Source organism: Capra hircus, chromosome 17, assembly GCF_001704415.2.
Source record: "Capra hircus breed San Clemente chromosome 17, ASM170441v1, whole genome shotgun sequence".
Classification (NCBI taxonomy): Eukaryota; Metazoa; Chordata; class Mammalia; order Artiodactyla; family Bovidae; genus Capra; species Capra hircus.
Genome location: NC_030824.1, coordinates 30,827,362 through 30,851,539, shown reverse-complemented (window position 1 = coordinate 30,851,539; position 24,178 = coordinate 30,827,362). Strand labels below are relative to the sequence as shown.

Sequence of the window (24,178 nt, the reverse complement as noted above, 5' to 3'; positions counted from 1 at the left end):
CTGCCTCACCATATTCATGAATATCAAATCATGATGTACACCTGAAACTAATAAAATGTTATATACCAATTATACCTTAATTTTTTGGCCATGAGGCATGTGGGATCTTAGTTCCCTGACCAGGGATTGAACCCACACCTCTTGCATTGGAAGCATGGACTACAGGACCACGAGGGAAGTTCCTCAATGTTTTTAATTACAAAAGAAGAAAGAAGAAAAGTCTTCAGAGAGAGCTGTAGATTTCCTAGTCCCCTTTGGTAAATACTGGCCTAAAATATCCCCTGACAATCACTGTCTCCTGAGCATCATGACGGGTATTCAGCTGCACCTCAAGTTCACGTTAAAAAACAAACATACACATTCCTTTTTTCAAGTCATTTCTCCACTTGCATTAATTATGCTACCATTCGCCCGGGTTACTTAGGCTCAAACCCTACACGTAATGTTATATGTTACTCCTTTTTAAGAATTACTTACTCTTTTTGTTGACAATTCCCTGTCCCTTTCACATCGTTTCCCTTTTCCTCTGAAACATGCCTCAAGCACATTCCTCCATGCATACCAGTCAGGTCCCCCTGGAAACTACGTGCAGAGAACGCAGTGCAAGACAGATAAGCCCATAATTACTTGCAAACTTTGATGCCTGATCTCAGCCTTAAATCCTGGGAAGCTGGATTGCGCCGGGCTTGGAACTGCACAGGAGCTAATGGAGAAAACCTTCTGTGTGGATCTCAGGGCCTAAACCAATGTAGGTCAGCGACCTCTTCCTCTGACCCCAAAAGGCCATGTGGGAATTAATCTGATGGTGAGGAAAGACCCTCATTGAGAATGTCAGCCAGCAAAATAAAAAAAATTATGAAGCCTGCTTGTCCCAGTGTTCAGGGCAGAGATGATCAAGGTCCCACAGCTCAGATATTTCTAGGATGAGAAGAAAAGGTGAATCTTCTGAGCAGAGGGATGATAACTGACAGTTTAACAATACTTTGGATTTGTTCAGATGGGGAGGAGCAATCCTGTTATTTTACCCTCAAGGATAACTGTGCCTACCCCCACCCCCACCAGTACCTCTGAGTCCTGGAGCCCAAGGGCTCTGCACACAAAGGTTTCTAAAACACGGGGAGAGAGCAGAGGTCTAACACAGAACAGGACCTCCCTCCAGGATGCTACCTACCACAGTCTGCTGATTGGGCCATGACAATCCTTATAATCCAGTGCTCACTGAGAACCTTGCTGTTAAAACAGCTACCAAACATGCTAGCGGTCAAGGCAAACTTCGGACAACTCACGTGGCTACCGCTGTGTTAAACACAATATTGACTTTTATGGTCCAGGCTGTAAACTCCATCCTGGCTGCAGCAATTGGAGCAGCAGGCGGTCATCAGCTGAGAGAACAAAGTCCAGCACCACCTGGGTGGGAAGGAGGTGGCTTGGAAGAAGGAAGACAGGATGCCCAACAGGCTGTGAATTGTGGGTGGGCTGCATCTCCAGGCACCAGGTAGCCTGTAACAGTGTCAGCTGGAGGAGGCAGAGGGCGCGGGTTTTTGACACTAAGATCCCCACCACCTCCACCACCACTGCAATTAGGGTCAGTATTTAGCGCTTCAGTTAGGTGAGATTATAGACAACTGGAAGCTTTCCCTTTGTCTAGTTTCTGAGACAAATGCCTCTGTCTTTCCCCTTGCCCATCCCTTTTCTGTTTGTAAAAATCTAACTCATGTTCAAATGCAATCTCCTTCCCTGGTACAGGTCTGTAATTTTAGGAAACTGTTCAGCTCTTCAGAAAACTTGGAAAACCACTTAGGAAAAAAAAAAAAAGGAACTCTTGGGCTATGAAAAGAGATGCCTGGGAGTGGGAGGGGGGAGGAGAAGGCAGAGCACAGAGGATTTTAAGACCATGAAAATACCCTGTATGATGTTACAACGATGGAAACGTGTCATTACACATTTGTCCAAACTCACAGAGCATACAACACCAAGAATGAACCTGAAAGTTAACTAAGGGCTTTGTGATGATGGTGTGTGGAGATGGGTTGGCCCTTGGTAAAAAAAAAAAAAAACCACTCAGGTAAAGTGGAAACCTCTGGACCTTCCTCTCAGTTTTACTGTAAACCTAAAACTGCTCTTTAAAAAGCTTTTACTTTAAAAGGGGGACGGTGTGGCTCCCTGATTGTCTTGTGGTTAAGAATCCACCTGCCAGTATAGAGGACATGGGTGTGATCCTTGGTCCACAAAGATCCCACATACTGTGGGGCAACTAAGCCCACGTACCCTGAAGCCCGTCCTCCTCCTCAACAAAGCAGCCACCACGGTGAGAAGTCCACACACCAAAATAGAGCAGTCCCCGGTCACTGCAACTACAGAAAGCCATAAGAAGCAACAAAGACCCAAGCACAGCCAAAAATAAACAAATCTTAAAAAAAAAAAAAACTACGTGAGTAACAGATTCTTAAGAGTTTTAAAAAAAAGAGAGTGAACTCCCTACATGTATGGATTCTGCCATGAGCTGGGAGGGGAACCATAAAGGGGAACCCTGATATTACCGCTTGTATCCATTTTGCTCTTCCCTTCAGAGATGAGAAGCCTGGGGCTGGGGATGCGGGGGAGACTAAGGAATATCACACACAGTAAAACTGCACTGATCTGGATCCGGCACCAAAATTTAAGTGAAAGTATTTGTGCTGCGTTGCTTCACCCATCGCTGCTCATACCTGCAGTGGCTCCCCAGTGCTTTGGGGGAAGGAACACCATCTCCTGATGAAGACAAGCCACCTGCCACTTCCCCACAGTCTGGACATCACCCAGAGTCGGGATTAACACAGGGAAGAAGCTGGAGGAGCTGGAAGCAGAAGCAGACAACGCTGGAGTCTGAGAGTGACAAGACCTGCTGTGAATGGAAGGCCTGACAGGTGCTAAGTGTTGTGTAGCAGGTGTAGCTGATGTGCGCTCTCTAGTCCTCAGGATCCTGCAAGAAAAGCCATCTTACATTCATTTTACTGAAGAAAAAACCAAGACAGGTGTGCCCTACCATATAAGTGGGGGGAGCTGGCTTTGAACTCAAGAATACCAATCCACAACGGATTTCCTACTCTTTCTATTAGCCTTCCAAGTACAGATTGAGGACCTCCACTTATTCTTTGGGGCCACCAAAATTTAAAACTGAACATGTATATAATGCTTGCAAGGCCTTGCACGTTCTGGCCAGTGGATCCTGCCTCCCGGAAACGCTCTAACTTCAAAGAATCTGGTCCATTCACTAACCCAGGAACACCGCCGAGGTGAAGCACCTTCAGCCTCCCCAGCCCTGAGTCCTACCCCTCAGGTCTTAACTCCTGGGTGAAGCCGCCTCTAAGCAGTCAGACTAGAGCCCTCAGTCCTACCTGCCACCTGAACAGGACAGTACACTTGGCCCTGCTCTACTCACTGCTTTGCACCACCAGTTAGCTCTTAAACTTGGTATCTGTCATTGCACAGTTAAATGGGAAGCTCCCTAGAAATATCAGACCTCACACTTCCTTATAAACCTCTTAGGAACTTCAAATGTTAACATGTAGAGAAGGAATACAGACCATGTACTGAATTGGGTTTTAAATTCACAGGGCCACTAGCTAACCAGACATTGATCTCCAGCAAGCCTCAGTTTTTATCTGTAGATTATTACAACTTTTTATCTAAAAACTACCTAATAAAATACCCACTGTCAAAGGGTAACTGCAAGAGGATGTAAGCAAAGGCAAGGCAGCACGGTTCCTAGTGCACAGGAGATGGTCCCTCCTCCACAGACACTGGGGGCTCCTCTAACACTGCAGAGAAGCAGCTACTTACAGGCAACTTGAAAGACTGCAGACACACCACTTACACTGATAGTCCATAGTTAATGAGGTTTAGAATACAAAAACATATTTTTAAAACCACAAATGGCTATTTGCATTATAAAAGAATTATTCTTAATTTTTATTTATTGCCCATACTATTTTATAATAGTAAATGAATTTTTTAAAAAGAATATTTACCTACAAGGTCATTACCCCTTCACATCAACTCTTGTATTTTTCTGTTTTTCTTCTAATCCTTGGTCATACATTTACATATTTTACTAATATATTCATATTGTAGGAACCAATTGATTTTGAGATTTTTATTTACCATATCTAATATTTGACTATAATAATATTAACTGTAACATTTTATATGTATATTTATATAAGTATATCACTATTTATGTATATTATGTAGCATGTGTTATAATCAACATGATATTTAGTATTTTATGTATTTGTTGCTATATTAAATATGCATTAATATATTTTATATATTGTATTAAAATATTTAATTTAATTATATTAATAAAGTCCCCATAATCATTTGATCATTATAGAATGTCCTATGAAGCTAACATCACAATTTAGCTACTTTCCAGCTGTTAGACAACAATCATAATTCTTCTAGATTTTTATCATCATAAGAATCATGCTTAAAGAACATCTCCAGGTATGAAAGGTTTTTTTTTTGTTTTTCTTTTTAATACCTTCACACCGAGAACATTTTTCTTTTAAATCATACTGGCCCCAAAGCACAAGCTAGACAGAGGGTCAATAACTCCCAGGTAGAAGGTACAGTCCACCCACAGGCACGGTTTCTTCAGGGCACTTTCAATTGCCTCCACTAGCCAGCCACTCCAGTGTTACACACAGTTACACAGCTAGGAGCGTAGGCAGGTGCAGCATCTCCAGAGAGTGATGTGGCAGAAATTCCACCCTGGATCCTAACCCTAGAAAGATACTTGAGCTTCTGCATAAACATCTTCTGACCAGGACAGTCACCATCTCTAATAAAAAAAAAAAAATGACTGAAAACAATCTAAACATTCATCAATAGAGGGCTGTGTACTTGACCGCACACTAAAAGTACCTTTGTAGGGTGTTCATAAAGACAAACCATAGACATCCAGGGTTAATGAAATTGGAATCTCGGAGAATGGTCTGGGCATTTACATCTTTCTGGTGCCCTGTAATGTCCAGCCAGACAGAGAACCACTGGGTTAAATAAAGTCTTCTCTGTGCATTCAGTCAGCGGAAACTAAGCGGGTATTAGCAATATGCTGCATGGTGTGTATAGCAACTACCATTTCTGTGAATGAAAGGGGATGTTTTTCCTTATGTCTGCACAGAATATTTCCAGAAGGATAAACTAAAAGAAGCTGGTATAATAGGGGTAGCCTGGACTTCCCTGGTGGCTCAGTGGTAAAGAATCCACCTGCCAGTGTAGGAGACACACGGGTGTGATTCCTGGCCTGGGAAAATTCCGCATGCCAAGGACCAACGAAGGCCACGTGCCACAGCTACAGAGCCTGTGCAACTGGAGTCCAGGAATCCGCACACACTGAGCCCACGTGCTGCAACCACTGAATCCAGAGCACCCTGGAGCCCGCGCTCTGCAACAAGAAAAGTCACCACAATGAGAAGCCCATGCACTACAATGAAGAGTAGCCCCTGCTTGCTACAACTAGAGAAAACCCACGCAGCAACAAACACCCAGCACAGCCAGAAATAAAAAGAAATAAAAGTATAAAAAATAATAAGGGTAGACTTTGGAAAGAGAGATTAGGGGTGTGAAGTGAGAAACTTGTATTTCAATGTATACCATTTTATACTGTTTGATTTTTAATCAGGTGCATTTAAAAGTTAACCTTGAACACAATCGTAATTTAATCTGCGAGCTGTTTCTCAGGAGCTCGTGGCACTAAGTGGCACACAGTGTTCCAGGTCAGGGCTGACCTGTTCCAGGTCAAGGTGTTCCTAGGGTCTCCACGGGGCCCTGTGCACACGGAAGAGACCAGGCAGCTTTCCTAGCCCTCTGCGGGCTCGTGCGGCCCTGGCAACCAGTGCACCAGCCTAAAGCAAACAGCACTGCCTGCTAAGCCAGGGAAATGTTTGCTCGTGGCTTCCCTCCCCACTCACTGAAGCCATTGCCAATGACACATCAGTTTGGGCCATCACTTCCTACAGGGCATGCCAGGTGTTTAAACCCATTTTAAATGAGTTTTTCAGCTCGAAACATCATGCATGGAATGCAAAGAAGATGCCATCTTTTTTTCTAAAGCACTTACTTCCTGCAGCCTGCAAACACCATCTCTGAGGATTTAGAATACCAACATTGTTTTTAGAATTAAGTTTCCTAGTGGCTCAGTGGTAAAGAATCCACCTGCAATGCAGAAGACGCAGGAGACTCAGGTTCCATCCCTGGGTTGGGAAGACCCCTTGGAGGAATGGATGGCAACCCACTCCTGTATTTTTGCCTGGAGAATCCCAGGGACAGAGGGTCCTGGTGGGCTATAGTCCACAGGTTCACAAAGTGTCAGACACGACTAAAGTGCCTGAGCACATGTGCTGTATCTTCTGTTTGAAAGAGGCACTTAGCTAATTTCATTCTATAATGTATTTCAGTTTTACCAAGCCACACAAAAATTCAATAATGCTAAATAGCATAGGATAGTTTTATAGCAGTTTGCTAGTAATTCAGAGGTTTACAGATCCTGTTAAATACTTTTCCTATAGGCGGCTTTCAACAGCTATGAAGTTTCATAACTAAGTCTCAGATGTATTACCTAAGTGTCATTTTGATCATTTTATTTATTTACTTTTCGGTTTGGCCGCACTGGGTCTTCACTGCTACACACTCTCTAGTTGTAGTGAGTGTAGAGTGTAGGGCTACACTCTAGCTGCAGTGTGGGCTTCTCATCATCAAGGCTTCTCTTGTGGAGCATGGGCTCCAGGGCGCACAGGCTTCGGTAGCTGTGGTACATGGGCTCAGCAGCGGTCCCCGGGCTCTAGAGCGCAGGCTCAACAGTTGTGGTGCATAGGCTTAGTTGCTCCATGGCACGTGGAATCTTCCCAGATCCAGGATTAAATCTGTGTCTCTTGCATTGGCAGGCAGATTCTTTACCACTGAGCCACTAGGGAAGTCCCTTAAGTGTCTTTTTTATGTTTCTTTGTTTTTAAAGGAGAGGGCAGGTCCCTTCAGAGTACCTACCTCATTATTTTTATATCAGAAAAAAATTCATTCATATTAATGGAAAGAAGGAAACCACATTGTCTATAACAAGATCCCTTTGACAAATGACAAAACACATATCAGAAACATCAAGGAAAAAAAAAAACAGTCTATCAAGAGATCAAGTTCTGGAATACCAGAGAATCTTTAAGGATCCTCTGCTTGCAAAAGTCTCATTCATTCATTCACTCATTCATTCCTCTAACAAGCACTTAAGTACAACTTCCTGCCAGGCCCTGCACTAAGCACTACAGCTGGGACAGGAGGGCTAGGATTAGAATTCCCATATCTAACCACAACATGGATGCTTTCTTGTTTCATTCAATTACTCAAATGTATGCTTAAATTGGCTAAATGATATTTTTGTTACTATTTCTCAATCCTGTTTTAGAAGAGAACTTGAGTAAATGAGGATAGTCAAATAAGAGCTAGATGAAATCAAACACACTCATGTCTTCCCATTACTCCAAAGGCTTCAACCATATGACAGAACAAAACACTCCATTTTCTGGGTACACCAGGGAAAGGTGGTTGGCAATCTGTAGTACGTGTAAGGTGTCAAAGGCAGAACTGATTAGACTGGTGATTTTGCTGCTTCTCCCTAACACATCCTAAATCAACACCTGTTTCATCTCTGAGGAATATGCAGGTTAACGTCTAAGTTGTCTCCAACTTGTGAAGAAACACAGTTGCCATGACAACTGAACAAAAAGTTTAGTGAGCAAAATTCACCAATGAAATGCAAAAATCCAAATTCCATCTAACTGACATACGTGTACTTGTAAGCAAATGCTAGTTTTCTGTTTGTTAAACCATCAAAATAAATGAAAATATGTTCTGTGAAAAGTCCCATGGATACAACATTTAAACACACACATTTTTGTCAGAGTAGGTCACAATTAAATAAAATGAAACAGTGATTGTTTGACAAGTAAATCTCAGCAGTGCAGCATTTAGCATTATAGGGTCTCGAGTACACTTTCTTCAAGGAAAACCAGATACTTCTAAAGTTAGTATATTTCTTGGGTTGTGCTAAATTGTCAAGTAAATTCATGTATATATTCCATTTCTACTGATATCCATTACTGATATCCCCAATTTCCCAGATCTAATGCCTAATGATCTGAGGTTGAACTGATGTAATAATAATAGAAATAAAATGCACAATAAATGTAATGTGCTTGAATCATCCCAAAACCATCCCATACTCCCCTGGTCCATGGAAAAACTGTCTTCTATGAATCCCATCACTGGTGTCAAAAAGGTTGGGGACTGCTGGATTACACAATGTAACCTAGGGTATATTCAAATAAATGGACTATCAATTTCCCTAGAAAAATCCTTCTATCATCAACACACAGTTTACTTAGGCTGTCCATATGTGATGGATGCGTGGTTACATTATTAATACCCAACATACAACTATCCTCACTAGAAACTCGGCTGAGGTTCCCACCAGATACGCAGGTTTGCCCTCAACCCCCATCAGCTCTGGGGGATGAATTTCTACTGCCCCAGTGACCACTCTGCATGAACTGGTGGTCATTTTCAAGTAGACATCCATATATTATCAGACACTAGTAGTCACTGATTTAAAAGTGTATTACCTCAAATACAGAAATGCTCTTATATGATGATGAAAATGAGTTAAGTGTGGTGATAAAATCATCTTCATAAAGCAGGCACCTATCTCTTCATAACACAACACTGGGTGCAAATTCCAGAGCATGATCTACATATGAAGCAAGATTCAGGGACAAATAACTAGAAAAATATTCCAAAGGTATCTATGAATAAAAAGCACACAGTTAGAGAGAAACATGATAGCGGGGGATCCAGACTCACACTAATACTGAAATCTCACGTAACAGAAAGTACCTGCCATCTAACACATACCCCAAACATCAGAGTATTAATGGTTGCATTCATTGCACTTAATATATTGTGTTATTTCAGCACAAACATAAAGTGCAATAAGAAAAATAGCATGATGTGTGAGATGGCACATTGTCCTTACCAGGAGTCCATCACAGAGGCAGCTGGACACTTCTGGCTGAACACAGAGGGACGGCAGCCCACCCCCTTGCACCCCCACCCTGCCCCCACCAGCATACGCTGCAAAAGAGTGTCTGTGTGGCCTGAGCAGTGAGTCATGGATGTTCCACTTGCAGATAGGGTGGGGTTGAGGGAAGTCACCATTACATGCCCAGTTAGCTGGAAAAGTCCATCCTGTTTTTCCTCTTTTATATAAGAATCATTTCTCACAAACCTGAGATAAGAAGAACACTTGGTAAGTAGGAACTCACCAGATATTTTAGCATTCTTATCCACAAAGGGAAAGACTGACTTTTACAGCCAAGGACGTGATCTCATGGTGCAGGCCTGATCGTTCATGCCAGCAGGGGACTTGGACAATCAGGATAAAACATGTGTTCTTTTGTGCCCACACCAAGAAAAACAGTGTCCGGGGAAATTGCACAGCACAAGTTCTCAAATCGGATTCACCCACCGGGAGTTCACACCAACAGCCAGATCATTTCAGGAGCACAAGGACAATCTTTTACGACTTCCTTTGCCAAGGAAAAACAACTGCAGGGGCTTCCTTAGGCTGATCTGATGGGCAGACCATGGGAAACACAACCCAAATCCACGGTGGCAAAAATCAGCCCCTCTTTACTTCTACCCTCTGTGCTTTAAAAAACCGTGAGCCCGGCCCATCTCTCAGACCACCTGCTAAGTCAAATGACAACATGTAACACGACCATTTCACATTCAGAACTTAAAATTGTAATACATTTCTCAGCTTTAAAAACATCCAATCCCAGCCCCTTAAACTTACTCAAGCTTCCCCCAAATCTAAAAAGTTGTGTTACTTTTTTCCAAACACACTTCAAATAAATCTTAGTTAGATCTCTCTTAATCCAGGTGATCACCTGGGGACCTGGCTGCAGCTCCTGAGCCCTGGTGGACACCATGCTGGCTGAGGTTGGGGGAGGCAGGAAACTTGCCCCACTAGTAAAAATTGTGCACACAAATATCGCCTTCAATTATCAACTTCACCAATTAAACTGGCCTCCTAAGGATCATCAAGAACTACATTAAAATTCACAGCATATTACTCTCAATAACAGGAACTACCAGTTATTTTAGCAAAGAAGAGAAAATCTATAAAGACTTTTTATACAAATCGAGTTTCTCAGCAAATCTTACACTTAATCCCTACCTCACAATGGAAAATACCCCAGAGCCTACTTAACATTTGAAATAACTTAAATCACAAAAGTAACACAAATTCGTTAGAGCAAAACCCAAAATACCAACCAAATATAAAACAGAGAAGAATCAAATAAAAATTTCACCCCCTGGTTGACCACTGCTGTTAAAATCCTGGTAGCAGGACTGCTCACCCTCTTCCCACATGTGTGGTCCCACACCTACCTTCAGTATCATTCACAAGTTTATATTGTTTTTACTTTTTCTAGAGAACACCTTTGCATGCGCACATACACACACACATACATGTACACAGAGAGAGTCAAAAAATAAAGATTTGGCAGCTGCAGAGTGCCATCCGCCAGCCAGCTGTATCACTTCACCTAACAAATTTTTCCTTTCCACTTAAATAAGATTTTATTCTTGATAGGAAAAACTTGTAAATAATTCTGAAAAACATACCACACTCCTAAAGCCAATCCTGACCGCCCAGCCACCTTCATCCAGATCCAACGAGGGTCTTAGCACTCCTCTGAAAATTCAACCTGTTTCATGACCAACACCATCGAGGTAAAAAAAGAGAAGCAATAACAAGTTGCTTCAGCTCTGTCCCAAGTACCCCAACTAATTAAAGGAGAAATCAGCCTCTGAAAAACAGCTCAGTTTTTGTAAAGCCTCAATATGAGTGATACTGAATTCCACGAGTTAAGGGGCCCTTGGTAATACTTAAAATCGTTCTGTACTGCATTTTACTCTTTTCACAAAATTTTCAAATATATTACCTCTCTATCGCAACCCTATTACAAAGGAAGGGTGCAATCACCTTACTTACAAATGACAAAAACTGAGGCCCAGAGAAACAGAGAGACACGCAGGTCTGTACGCACACATGGTGGCACAAAGCAGGATGAAACTGATGGCCTCCTTGACTGGTCCTCCAGGTGATTTGAACGGAACCCACCATATGAGCTGGACTCTGACCCCAAATTCTTAACACCCTCCAGGGCCCTGCTCAGGACCAGGCAATGCAGTGGGGTGGGTGTACTGACAAATCGTATGATTTATGTGTCATGTGTCTTATTAAAAAGATCATTAAACATGTGGTGTAGTGGAGCTATCTGTGTTTTTTCCAGAATACTCTGGAAAAATCTCATTAGGAAAATGAGAAAGGAAAATCTCATTAGATGCTAGCGTCCTGGGAGCTGGTGGGCGGGCAGGGGGAAGCCCTCCTGCTAGAGGGAAGAGTAACTCCTGGCCTGGCCCTCAGTCACAGCAAGGATGAGAACAGTGTGTCCTCAGAGAGGTACTTAACGCAAGAGTGTGCTCCTTATCAACGTCTGAATTATCTTCCTGTTACAGTTTCCAGTGTGTTCTCTGCTGCTGATGCATGTCGGTGTAGGACCTGCTGTCCTTAGATGTCCTACCCCAGTATGTACAGGTGGAGCTCAAAGTCACACACCCAGGAGCTAAGCATCAGACCCTCTCAGATAACGATAAGTGGATTAAATTATACTAACCCTGGAGCAGGTGACTTAAACGTGGAAGACGTGGATTAGCAGGAACTGGGCAATGTGACCTCAAATATTCAGGACTGGAAGGGTGTGGGGGTGGGGGTCTCTTCCCAGCCCTTACACAGTCAGTGGCCAAGCGGCTGAGACACTCTCTTGACCCCTCACATCCCAGGAGACACACATGCTTACTTCATCTACCTGGTCCCAAATAAGACACTGGATAACCCATGATATTTTCCGCCTCCATCTTGCACACACATCTGTGGCGGAAACTGGTCCACTAATTTACCAGAAACATTTTTAAAAAAAGATAAAATTTCAAACTTGAACCAGACATGCAAGAAGTTGGTGGACACATCTTGGCTTTTAAAAGTCCCTAAAATGAACATGCTGATCTGAGATGCAAGGCAACCAGGAATCCAATTCTATTTCTCATTTGAGCTGCCAGACACATAACCTCATTTTGTTCTAATTTATCCTTCTGGAAAAAATTCAGAAGCGTGTGCATGTGTGTGTGTGTGTGTGTGTGTGTGTGTGTGTGTGAATTAGTTAAAAGTGAAAGCAAAAAAAATTCTTTCAAATTTCAAGACCATAATGCAACTTTATAACTTTAAATGGAGCTTATAATTCACAAAAACCATAATCATAACTCCTTCTCTCAAACTTATAAATTCAATCTCTTCTGATTCTTTTCCTGTTTTCCTAGCAAGCTCCTTCCTCAAAGCTATGAAAAGGGCTTCCTGTCAAGATCCTCAAAGAACTACACGTAAGACGGAATCTCAAATGTGATGATTCTTTGCAGGTGGAAACCCAGGAAGTACAAAGATCTGAAAAAGACCTGCAAGGTAAGCTACTTACCCTGGTCCTCAAAGTTCCTCTCTAATAAATTCCAGAGAACCAGAGGGACATAAAGACAGCTGGGAAGTCAGGAACGTGGCGAGGCCCACGGTTAACACAGCACTACCCAGGGCAAGACTGCAGAGGAGTGGGGAAAAGTTTAAAATAACTAGCGGAAGTCCATCACTGCAAGAAGATATAGAAAACCTCTAAAACAAAAATATGTATATCTATAAACTGGACCTTATTTTTACTTAGGTTTTTCCCCAAATATATAGCAATCTACAGAACTGCCCCCAAAGCCTACCTGAATCTTCCTTTCCTTCTCAAGATCTACAAGTTACCTCCTGTAATTAAACACACTGAAAAACACTAAATTCACATTAGGCGTGCTAGAGTTTTAAGGTAAGGTTTACACCTTAACTTCTGGAAATCTATACAACCACAGAGCCCCCAGGGGCAGCTCATTACCTGTCTGAGGTACCCGTTCCCCTGAAAGCACAAGCCATCTCCTATTTGGTTAAATCTTATACAGGGCAGGAGCGGGACACTTGATGGCTTCACAGCATCTGAGAGTTAAGTCAGATGAGGAAGCAGGAGGAAAGACTCACCCGGGTGCCCCGGGTCAATGTGACATGTCATGGTTGATTTGCCCTCATCTTCCTGAGTCTTGTCTTCACCTTTTCCAAGGTGAGCCCACAGCAGACACACTGCCGAAGGGTCCTGGGATCACCAATTCTCTTCAACACATTTACCTCCAAAACTTGCAGAAAATCCTAAAGCAGTCAAAAAAGACAAAACCCATAACCAGTCCTTGGCCCAATTTTGTGTTCTTCACTAGACACTGACAGGAAGTCAGAACACTATACTGCAAATGTTCCCACCAAGTTAGAATCAGTTTCCCTAATATGGCCAGGGCCTAAATATAGCCACAGTATTTTTTTTGGTTCAAAATACACTCCAATGCAGTTGTGGATGGAGGGAAACACTGGTGGGCAAGTGAGCAGAGAGCATGGCAAACTGTGGCCAGGCATTTGGGGCTCTCACACCCTAGACAAGGGCTGCTCAAGCAAAGACAGTTGTAACTCATGCCCTGTTCCCTCCAGCCTTTGCCCCCCTCCACCAAGTCTGGGTTACTGGGAGGAAGAGAAGAAATTACACACCCTGAGCCTGAAGTAATTCTACCGCTCCCAGAAGCAACAGAGCATCACTAGGACCCACAGCAGTGAAAGGCGTAGAATGCCCTACTCGAATTTTAACGATTCAGTTCACCTGCAGAACACGGGAGAATTTAACGAAGATGTGTCAAGTCTTAACAATTTACCTTCCAAACAACAGCACACACCCACACACACACCACAGACACTAAATACTGGTAATATTCAGGTAACTGCAACCAGGGGCTTTGTGCGCTTTCAGTGAGTGGAATTTAAGAAAAGCAAAATCTAGAGCATAAAACTTAGTCCAAAATGTATTCAAAGTTTCACTTAAAACTTTTAAAAGGCTTATTACACTAAGTCTAGACCTAGTGCACAGAGAGGAAGACTTTAAATTCTTTTTGCAAGACATTTTAGCCGAAAGTGTCAGGATTGGAAGTAGATGCTCACTAAAATACTTGCTGGAAAACAACAGTTACGGGGAAAGAAATGAACTTCTCAACGTAAGCGTGCTGAAAAGCAATATAAGAAGGCCTCTTTTAAAAGGGCCCTTGAAAGCAGACGAGCCTAGAGATTTCAGACTGGACTGTCTGGTCACACAACTCGAGTGAAATACAAGTTCACACACCAGACAAGCTGCTCGGTTCTCTGCGACTTTACGTCTGCCCGGCTGTAAAATGGGAATTATGGTCTTAGCCGCCGCACGAGGTTGTCGGGGAAACGAACCAGAGAAATCAACCTAAGGCACCCAAGATGCCAGCGCGCCCCCCGGGCGAGTGGCGCGTCTCCGGGGGCGCCTGTTGGGAGGGCAGGTCCGAGCACACACGCCCCAGCTTTGTTAGCCCCCCTCCCTCGGCTACTTCTTAGAGCATCTCGGGCCCCGCACACACCACGCGCCACCGGCCTCTCACGACGGAGAAACGACACGTTACCATCCACGCGTCCGAGAACCGGTCCCCCGACCAGGGAGGAGGAGGGTGCCGCGCTCGTGCCGCCGCGCGCTTCCAAGTTCAGAGCAGAGTCACGGACACAATAGGGCTGAAGCGGCGCCCCGGCCCCCACCGCGGCCCCCAGACCCCCGGGCGGCACCGTGGGAGTCCCGGCCGCCGCTAGCGGGAAGGGGGCCAGTGACCGCGCGGACCAGGGCCTGCGGTGCCGGAGGCGGGGGCTTCGCGGCCGGCGGCGGCGGCCTGGGAGACCCCGTCCCCTTTTCCTTTCCCCCATCCCCTTCCCCTCCGCCTCCCGCCCGCCTGTCCCCGGCCCCTCACCTGAAGGCTGGCCCCTCCCGGGGCGCCCGGCCCGGGGCAGTCGCCGCCGCGGAGCCGCCGCCGCCCTTCCTGTTGAAGAGCCTCTGCAGCAGGGTCGGGGCCATGGCGCTGCGGCTCCGCTGCGGCTGCGGCTCCGCGGCCTCAGCCCGGCTCAGCGCGCGGCCGGGGGCGGCGGCGGGGCCATCGCGGCGCGAGGAGCTGTGCTCGGCGCCGGGACCGCCGGCCGGTCATATGACGGGGCTGGCCCGCCGCCGCCGCGCGCTGACAGTTCTCCCCGCGGGAGGAGCCGCCGCCGGCGCGGGAGGAGCGCGGGAGGAGCGCAGCCGCCGCGCGGCAGCCATTGGCCCCGGGACCCCGCCCGGCCCCGGAACCGGGGGGCGGGGGCCGGGGACCGGGGGAGGGGCGCGGGAGGCGGGGGTCTCGCGGGTGGGTGGGGGCGCGGCGCTTAAAGGGGCCGGGGCGGGGGTGGGTGGAGCGTGGGAGGCGGGAGCCTCCACGGGGTGGGGCACGACGCTTAAAGGGGACACAGCGAAGGAGGGGCGCAGCGCTTAAGGGGGAAGGGGAGACAGTCGGGTGGCGGCTCAGGTGGGCCGGGAAGGTCGAGGCAGGGGCGCAGGGGGCGGGGCCGGAGGCGGGGCCCGGAGTGGAGGCGGGTTGGTGGTAGTGGCGCGCTGGGGGGGCGGGGCCGCGGGGGGGGACAGCGTCCCGTGGGGGTGGGGCGGGGGCACGCGGCTCTGCGGGATGCGGGGGTTCCCGAGGCTGCAGGGGTCAGTTGGAAGCCGCTGGAGAGCTGCAGGGCGGGTCTTTGTTGTTTGGAGACAAAGCCCCTGAACTTGGGTCCTGCCTGTGCAGGTGCGCGGGCTCGTTCCCCGGAGGCGTGCTCTGGGGTTTGAGTGGACTCTCACCACACCCAGGGCACTGGAACATCTGCCGTATGGGCTTGCTTTTGTGAGTTTTCTTTTTCATTTATTTAAAAAACTGGGTCGTATAATTTGCTGTTTGGCGTCTTGGGCCACCATTTCCATAGTTACATAAAAAGTTGCACGTGAAATTAAAAAGCACGTGGAATTCACTACATGGATTTAGGAATTTACGCTATTTTATGACAAGGGACTGCACTCCTGGTATTTAACAGACCACATCCTAGTCTGTTACCAACGGCAGACGATGTTTGATGTGGGGAAGGAACTTAATCATGGTACCTGAGTTTCATTTACCTTTCGGCCCCACCTGGTCTCCGCGAGCACTCCAGCCTGGGGCTGTGAAGGACCTTAGCCTTATAACGCTGGCTCCACAGCTTAAAAAAAAAAAAAAAAGCTGAGAACCGACTCTGCCTGCTACGTGTCCTTCGTGAGTAGCAGACTCTGAGTGCTTCACCTCAGACTTGTTTGAGGGAGGACCACTGGAGACTCAAAAAGGCAAATGTATTTCCATGAATAGAAATAGTTCAAAATATCTCTTCTGGGCCCATTTTAGTTTGCATTATCAATTTTTATTGCATAGGTTTTTAGCCTTGGTGAGATACTAGCTGTGAGTGAAGATGTGATGAAATTTCACAAAGGTAAGGGAAAGGTGGTAGAAATCGAAACTTGTTTTTTTTTCCTTCAGATTTTTACCATTAAAATGGTGGATTCAGTGTTCTTGCTGGTTCATCCTTCCCCACCATGGAGTGTGCACAGACCCCTGATTTGCAGCTCTGCTGTTCTCTCTGTTTATTGAAAGCAGGTACCCCACAGGACTGCCAGTATTGGTCAGTATCTGGTATTCCAGGTATTGGTCTCATCTGTTACGACTTTATTTTAAAGACAAGCTCTGGGTCCTACATAGCCTGCAAAACACCACCCTCCCTTACCATGTCCTTGGGCAGAAAAAGTCTTTTATTCTTTTCAATTTTTATTCTTTTAGTTTTATTTTTGACTGCGCTGGGTCTTGGTTGCTGCACAAAGGCTTTCTCTAGTTGCAACAAGCAGGCGCTACTCTTTGTTGCGGACCTGGAGCCTCTCATTGTGGTGGTTTCTCTTGTGAAGCAAGGGCTCTAGGCTCTCTTGCTTCAGTAGTTGCTGCTTGAGGGCTCAAGGGCGCAGGCTCAGTAGTAGTTGTGGTGCAGGGACATAGGTGCTCTGCAGCATGTGAGATCTTCCCAGACCAGGGAAAGCTGTATCCCCTGCATTGGCTGTGTGTGCTTAGTAGCCTCTGACTCTTTCCCAGCCCATGAACTGTAGCCCACCAGGCTCCTCTGTCCATGAGATTTTTCCCAGCAAGAATACTCAAATGGGTTGCCATTTCTTCCTCCAGGTGGCCTTCCCCACCCAGGGATTGAACTGGAGTCTCTTGCATTGGCAGGTGGATTCTTTACCACTGAGCGACAGGGTGGCTTCCTATCCACTGGACCACCAGGGAAGTCAGTCAGTTCTTTTATTCTTGAAAGTAAAATGTGGACACTCTGGTGTGCATAGCAGCTTTTGTAACAGCATACCATAGAGGAATTTGGCATGACCTCCGTTCTTCACTTCCTAGGGCTGTTTCTGTCCCAGCCCCATCCTAGGGTGCAGGAACACTCACCAGAGGCAATTAAAAACTCAGCCTGCCCCACCATTATCTTCAATTTTGGACCTGATTGGGCAGCTCTAAAAGAAAAAGTGTGCGTTTAAAGCTATTAAGGACGTTCTCAGGGGAGAAAAAAGGAACTGAAATGGTGCCCTTTCCTCACTTTGCTTCCTCTCAACACCGCATCGTTCCTCATCCTAGTTTTGGCCACACCTCTCTTGCCTTGGATTTTAAAATGTTATAAAAATCCTAACGAACTGAGTTTTGGGAGGCAACTCTGGACAGCTCTAGCACCTCACTTTCATTATTTCTCCTCTTGGCCATCTTGGGCCTGTTTTGAAGTCCATATGCCCCCTGTCACCTGTGGGTCACTGGCTCTTCCTGAGGCTTGACATCACCCCAGGCTCCAGCACTGGTCCTTCTATTCATCTCACCCACCCCACCCTACTCACTCCGTTTTGGAAAACACATTCACTGGCTCATCCTGTAGGCATCAGGAGGAGGAGGAAATCAAACAATATCCTGAACGTTTGGAGATACACAACAGCACTAAGGTGGACAAGGCTGACTTCTTGTCCTAGTCCATCCTGAGTCCTGGTGCGCATTCCCTGGCATCAGTGTGAGTTCTGCAAATTGCTTCAGGTGTGTTGCTTCTACGACCAGACTGTCATCGCCCCTTAGCCTACCCGATACCTGTTAGCCATTCTTCCCAATAGAAGCCCAGTCTTGTTCAGGTGTCTGTTCCTCTCCCGGCCCAGGGTGCCTCAGGGCAAGCCAACTGTGCCCAAACTGAGTCTGAATGATCTACGGGTAATCCCCTTGCTTTTGCAAGGTGAGCTAGTGGGGGATGGGAGGCTATTCTAGGCAGGAGGCAGGAGGGGAAGGAGCTGGCAGAGGAGACATTCTGGAAGTCTCCCACTCTTTGTAGAGAGCTATAAGGAGAAAGGTGGGGGGTTTTCTTCCTTTGGATGTTGTGTGTCTGCATGTAACGCTATAGCTGTTCTGCAGCCTGAGCATGAAACCAGCCAGAGCAGAGAGGTGTGGCCCTCGGTAACATTACTGAGGCACAGTCCTTGTACCTCATTCAATGAGATGATAGTCCCAACCTTCCCCCTCATTTGATGAGATAACGGTTCTTGTATCTGAAGCCAAAAGCAGCATATAAGAGAGGGTCCTGTTTTCTGTCCTGGATTGCCTTTCATTTGAGACAAAAAAAAAAACCCTACCTGCTTAACCCTTGGTGTACCAGATAAAACAGTCATCACCAATGGACCTGTTCTGTCTTTTTCATATATTTTTCATAATTTTTCAAATTATTAACAGGAGGTAAGAATAAAGGAATAGTAATAATTTTGAACTAAATTTTAAGATAAATTTAAAGATAAAAAAGTCAAACTTTTTATTCCACATTTTCCTAAATTTGGAGGAATAGTACCCAAATGGACCCAGTCCCTTGAATACAACTATTGACGGAACAGAGGATTATGGATTTTTGCACCTCTAGCTCCATTCGTGGATCTTGTGAGATAGCAGGCGTCAGGCATGTGGTTTTTTGAACAAATTAAATGTAAAAACATTGATGTGATAGTTTTACTTCTCACAAGATGCTTCCTTCTTCCAAACTTTAAAAAGACAGCTTCTTTTCAGGTAATACTTACCTGCTTATTAATGCCTCTAAGGTGTGTAGCTTTGATCCAGCTCCCAATAAAAGCCTCTTAAATCAAAGCACTTTTTTCAGATTCTGTGGACTTTATTTCACCTCTATAGGTGAGGTCTTGGGAGAGATATAGAAACCCTCTCCCATGCGTTCATTCACACTCATACACAGTGCATAAAATTTAGAGAATGCAGGAAAGTACAAAGATGAATATAGTCATGTTTTCATCCGGCAACCTGGGTAGATAGAAATAGCTACACATAATATATTTGTTACCTTCCTTCCTTTTTCTTTCTTTTTTTTCCCCTCTTTTGTTCATTTGTTTGTTTCAGAGGGATTTTTATTTGTGGATCTGATGAGCGCCTAAGTCAGTAATTCAACAAACAGTATAGTTTGTTGTTCTTAAATCATTAATTCTACAGGAATTTATCTAGTTCGTGTAGTTAGCCAGTAGTCATCCAGCTTTCCAATACCACCCATGCTTTAGCCAGTGTTTGTTGCACAAGAATTTAGAATTCTGCTTAAACTTGTGATTTGCCCATAAATGTTTTGCCCTACTCCCCAGTTTTTCAAAGCCCACTAAAATGACAAAGGTGAGCCAAGGTGTTGGTCTTCAAGGAACAAGAACAAAGGGAGGCAGAGATTTCCACAAACATTTGGCCAAGGACGAGTGTTTGAAGGTGAAAAATGGATGAAAGAGGAGTAACTAATTGATCAGAGGAGGAGTTCAAACCCAAGAATGAAGATGCCTGTCAGTCCCCCCCAGAGACTCTGAAGCCTCTGCCGTTGGGAGGTGAAGGTCCCTGAAGGATGGGTGAGGGTTTCCACGTGAACTAGTTAGACCCCAGGTCTTTTCTGTCCTTACCCTGCACCACCCGGCCCTGTCCATCCATCCGTAGACCAAAGAGGGGCATCAAGTGAGTGCCTCGCTCACAGAGAGAGATGGTGGCAGAGAAAAGCTCTCCTGACATTTGCGATGGTGGGAGCCCAGTGGAAGGCCAGCGTTCTACTAGAACATCTGCTCATGGATTTCACAAATCAGTACTCCACACCAACAATCTTCTGTAAAATATTTAGAGTTTCACTCTTCAGTATGAACAGAAGTCCAAGAATCACAAACCGTGTGATGAACACCTGCAACATGGTAAGGAAAATACAGAAGCAAAAAAGCATTCTGGGGTGAACAGAGACAATGCAAGGAGATGCAGACTTCAAAGCTGTAATTGGTGGGCCTGCCCTGGTGGCACAGTGGAAAAAAGTCTGCCAGACAATGCAGGGGACACGAGTTTGATACCTGGTCTGGGAGGATCCCACATGCCTCAAAGCAACAAAGCTGATGTGCCACTGCTGCTGAGCCCACATGCTACAACTACGGAAGCCTGCCCACCCTAGAGCCTGTTCTCTACAAGAGGAGCCACCAAGTGAGATGCTCGAGCACCACAACAAAGAGCAGCCCCTGCTCCTCAAACCTAGAGAAGGCCCTCAGAAAGCGGCAAAGACCCAATGCACCAAAAAGTAATTAATTTTTTAAAAAGCTGTGATTGATGAATAGCATGTGAGGGACAAAGGAAGATATGCCTGTAATACAAAAATGACAAGCGATGAATAAAAGAACACCCAACAGGAAGGTGCTCTCAAAAATTAAATATATGATGATGTAAACAAAACACTCAGTGAAAGGAACTGAGGTGTAAAGTTGGAAAAAATGATAAATTGAAAAGATAAGGCGAGAATGTTACAGAATTCATCCAGGAACCTACTAATAGGACCTTTAGAAAAGAGATCAGACAAAACAGAGGGGAGTAAATTACCCAAGAAATAATAAAATTTCCCATAACTGAAGGGTAAGTAAGTGTTAGTTGCTCAGTTGTGCCCGACTCTGCGACCCCATGGACTGCAGCCCACCAGGCTCGTCTGTCCATGAGATTTTTCAGGCAAGGATACTGGAGTGGGTTGCCATTTCCTTCTCCAAGGGATCTTCCCAACCCAGGGATCGAACCCAAGTCTCCTGCACTGCAGGCAGATTCTTTACTGACTGAGCTACAAGGGAAGCCCTAACTGAAGGGTAGGCGTCCCCATATGGATAAGGGCCCACAATACATTTTTATTGGATCCTACTTCACGGCATAGCATCATAAGTTTCAGAACATCTTGGGTAAGGAGAAAAATTGTAGAAACTTTCAGAGAGAAAAGCTAATCCTGAAAAAATGGAGCAGGATTCAGAATAGCATCAGAGTCATTCCTGGTGATGGTGGCAGACAGCAAAGCCCCAACTTAAACTTTCAGCGGGAAGGCTGTTTTCATCCTAGGACCCTTGACCAAACTAAACCATAACTCAGTATGTGTGTAGAATACACACATTTTTAGATACACAAGCTCTTAAACATGGCACCTCCATTCTTTCTCAGGCAGATGAAAGAGGTCTGTTAGCAAAATAGGGAGTTAAAACAAGAAAAGGAAAGATAAGGCAAGATAATACTAGGAAGAAAGGCAGTAAGGTAGCAGGAAGGAGTGACCCAGGGCTTCTAGAAAACAGCCAGGCCAGGGACAAGAAGGAGAAGGGAAGAGGCAGCCATGGAAAACAGAACATAAATATTCCAGCATAGGAATATATTCTTTTAAAAAATTACTTATGTATGTAAATGTTTATTTATTTGACCGTGCTGGGTCTTCCTTGGCTTCTCTTATTGCAGAACATAGGCTTTAGGGCACCCGGACTTCAGTGGTTACAGCACACGGGCTCAGTAGTTATGGCCCTCAGGCTTAGTTGCCATGTGGTACATGGAATCTTCCTGGACCAGGGATCAAACCTGTGTCCCCTGCATTGGCAGGCAGATTCTTGACCAGTGGACCACCAGGGAAGTCCAGGAATATATTCTTTATAAGTATGTGCACAGATGCTGGAGCATTGGGGAAAAATGAACAATAGGTAGCTGGAAAACCAAACAAGTGATAAAATGAGGCAGTTATTAACTAAAGTATGCTTGGGCAGGAAAAGAAAAAGTGTGGCTGCAGTGCTTTACTTGGCTGTTGGTCACTGAGTGAACAGTATTTGTGTAGTCCCACTAAAGTAACGTCAGCTATTGATTTAACAGAAATTATGTGTGACTGTGTTGGGGGAGGGAAGAAAAAAAGTAGAGTTGGGGTAAGGGGCAGAGAGTCAATTTATTCACAATAGCAGGAGGTCAAGAGACAAAGTCTTAAATTGAAAAATCAAGAAATAGTGACAGAGCATATCATTTTTTTAAGTTATACAGGAAGATATCAGTGAAACTAGCCAGAAAAGTTGAAGGCTGCAGCCTATACGGCTGGACCTGGGTGAGGGGAAGGGTGGAGTAGGAGGCTGCTGGGTTTTATTATAAGCCTTTTAATACTGTTTGACTTTTTAAATGATACATATGAATGTGTTTGTGTGTGTGTTTTCCTTTGATTAAAAAAATAAAGTTTATTTTTAAACAGTCTCACTTGTGGACATTGTTAATGTCCTATTTCTGGGCCTGATTCTGTGAGATTCCAATCTAGTGAGAGTGGGACTCAGGAAATGACCTTTAAATAGAATCTCAAGGAATTTGGATGTAGAGGGTTTGTGGACAATACTTTGAGAAACATCACTCAGATCCCCTGAAATGCTACACAGTTTTGCAAGAATATGCATTTCTTTGGGGGAGAGTCCCTACTTTTCCCATTCTCTTTGATGCCCCCAAATCCAAAAGAGTTTAAGCATTGATGTTCTCTGTCTGTCTTCCTTCCAAAAATAATTGAGATTCTATTCATTATTTAAGGTCAAAAGCACAGCTAAGGGACTTCCCTACTGGCCCAGTTGTTAAGATTCTGTCCAATGCAGGAAAGACAGGTTCGATCCCTCATCAGAGAATTAAAATTCCACATACAATGGGGCAACTAAACCCACATACCACAACTACCGAGCCGTCCAGCCATAACAAAAATATCTCACATGGTACAACAAAGATCTCATGTGCCCCAAGTAACCCAATAGCAGCCAAATAAAAAGTAATTTGATAAAAAGCACAGCTAATTATTGTTGTAGTGAGTAAAACACTTTGTAAAACTCATTAATGGTATAGACTGGAAAGCACTGGCTGAATTTTCAGTCCATCGCAGGTTACCAAGGAGAACCCAGTGCTTTACTATTGCAGTACATTGAATATAAATTGAGTGGCTTGATACATCTGTAACTAACACATAATATAGTAAATCAGCTATACTTCAATTAACAAAACAAAACAAAAAACCCAGAAAACTAGTGGCTTCAAAAAGTTAACATGGATCCATTGGCACCTCCCAATGGCATTGACCAAGCACGTAGTTAAATTTTATTCAGTTGAAAAAGCATGCCTATGTTGTCATTCAGTGTTATCTTTATATAATAATGCCACATAAATAGTACTAGAGTCCAACTAGAAAATTTAATGCAGGTGATTCGACGACTTTGTACTTTTATTCAGTATTTTAGTAAGTTGACATAAGCCAGCCTTCCTTAAATTTATTATACCTTTTAATCTTTTAAAAATTGTTTTTGTCTTTATAAAATGTTAGAGGCGTTCATGAGTTGTGATTTGGATTTAGTTCAGTTTCAGTTCAATTGCTCAGTCGTGTCCGACTCTTTGCAACCCCATGGACTGCAGCACACCAGGCCTCCCTGTCCATCACCAGCTCCTGGAGTTTACCCAAACTCAGGTCCATTCAGTCGGTGATGCCGTCCAACCATCTCATCCTCTGTCGTCCCCTTCTCCTGCCCTCAATCTTTCCCAGCATCAGGGTCTTTTCAAATGAGTCAGCTCTTTGCATCAGGTGGCCAAAGTATTGGAGTTTCAGCTTCAACATCAGTCCTTCCAATGAACACTCAGGATTCTCCTAATGTGGTCCACTGGAGAAGGGAATGGCAAATCACTTCAGTATTCTTGCCTTGAGAACCCC

The 24,178-nt window shown here is 44.9% G+C and overlaps 1 protein-coding gene across 2 annotated transcripts in view; it reads right to left on the bottom strand.

Annotated features, from left to right (window-relative positions):
* Window positions 1-15,264, bottom strand: part of FNIP2 (folliculin interacting protein 2) — a 125,417-nt gene extending 110,153 nt beyond the window's left edge. The window contains exon 1 of one of the 2 annotated variants that reach the window (XM_018061487.1): window positions 15,037-15,264. In XM_018061487.1, the coding sequence (XP_017916976.1) occupies window positions 15,037-15,140 (104 nt within the window). In that variant the 5' untranslated portion in view covers window positions 15,141-15,264. The remainder of the gene's footprint in view (window positions 1-15,036) is intronic. The other variant, XM_018061489.1, reaches the window with a different exon arrangement.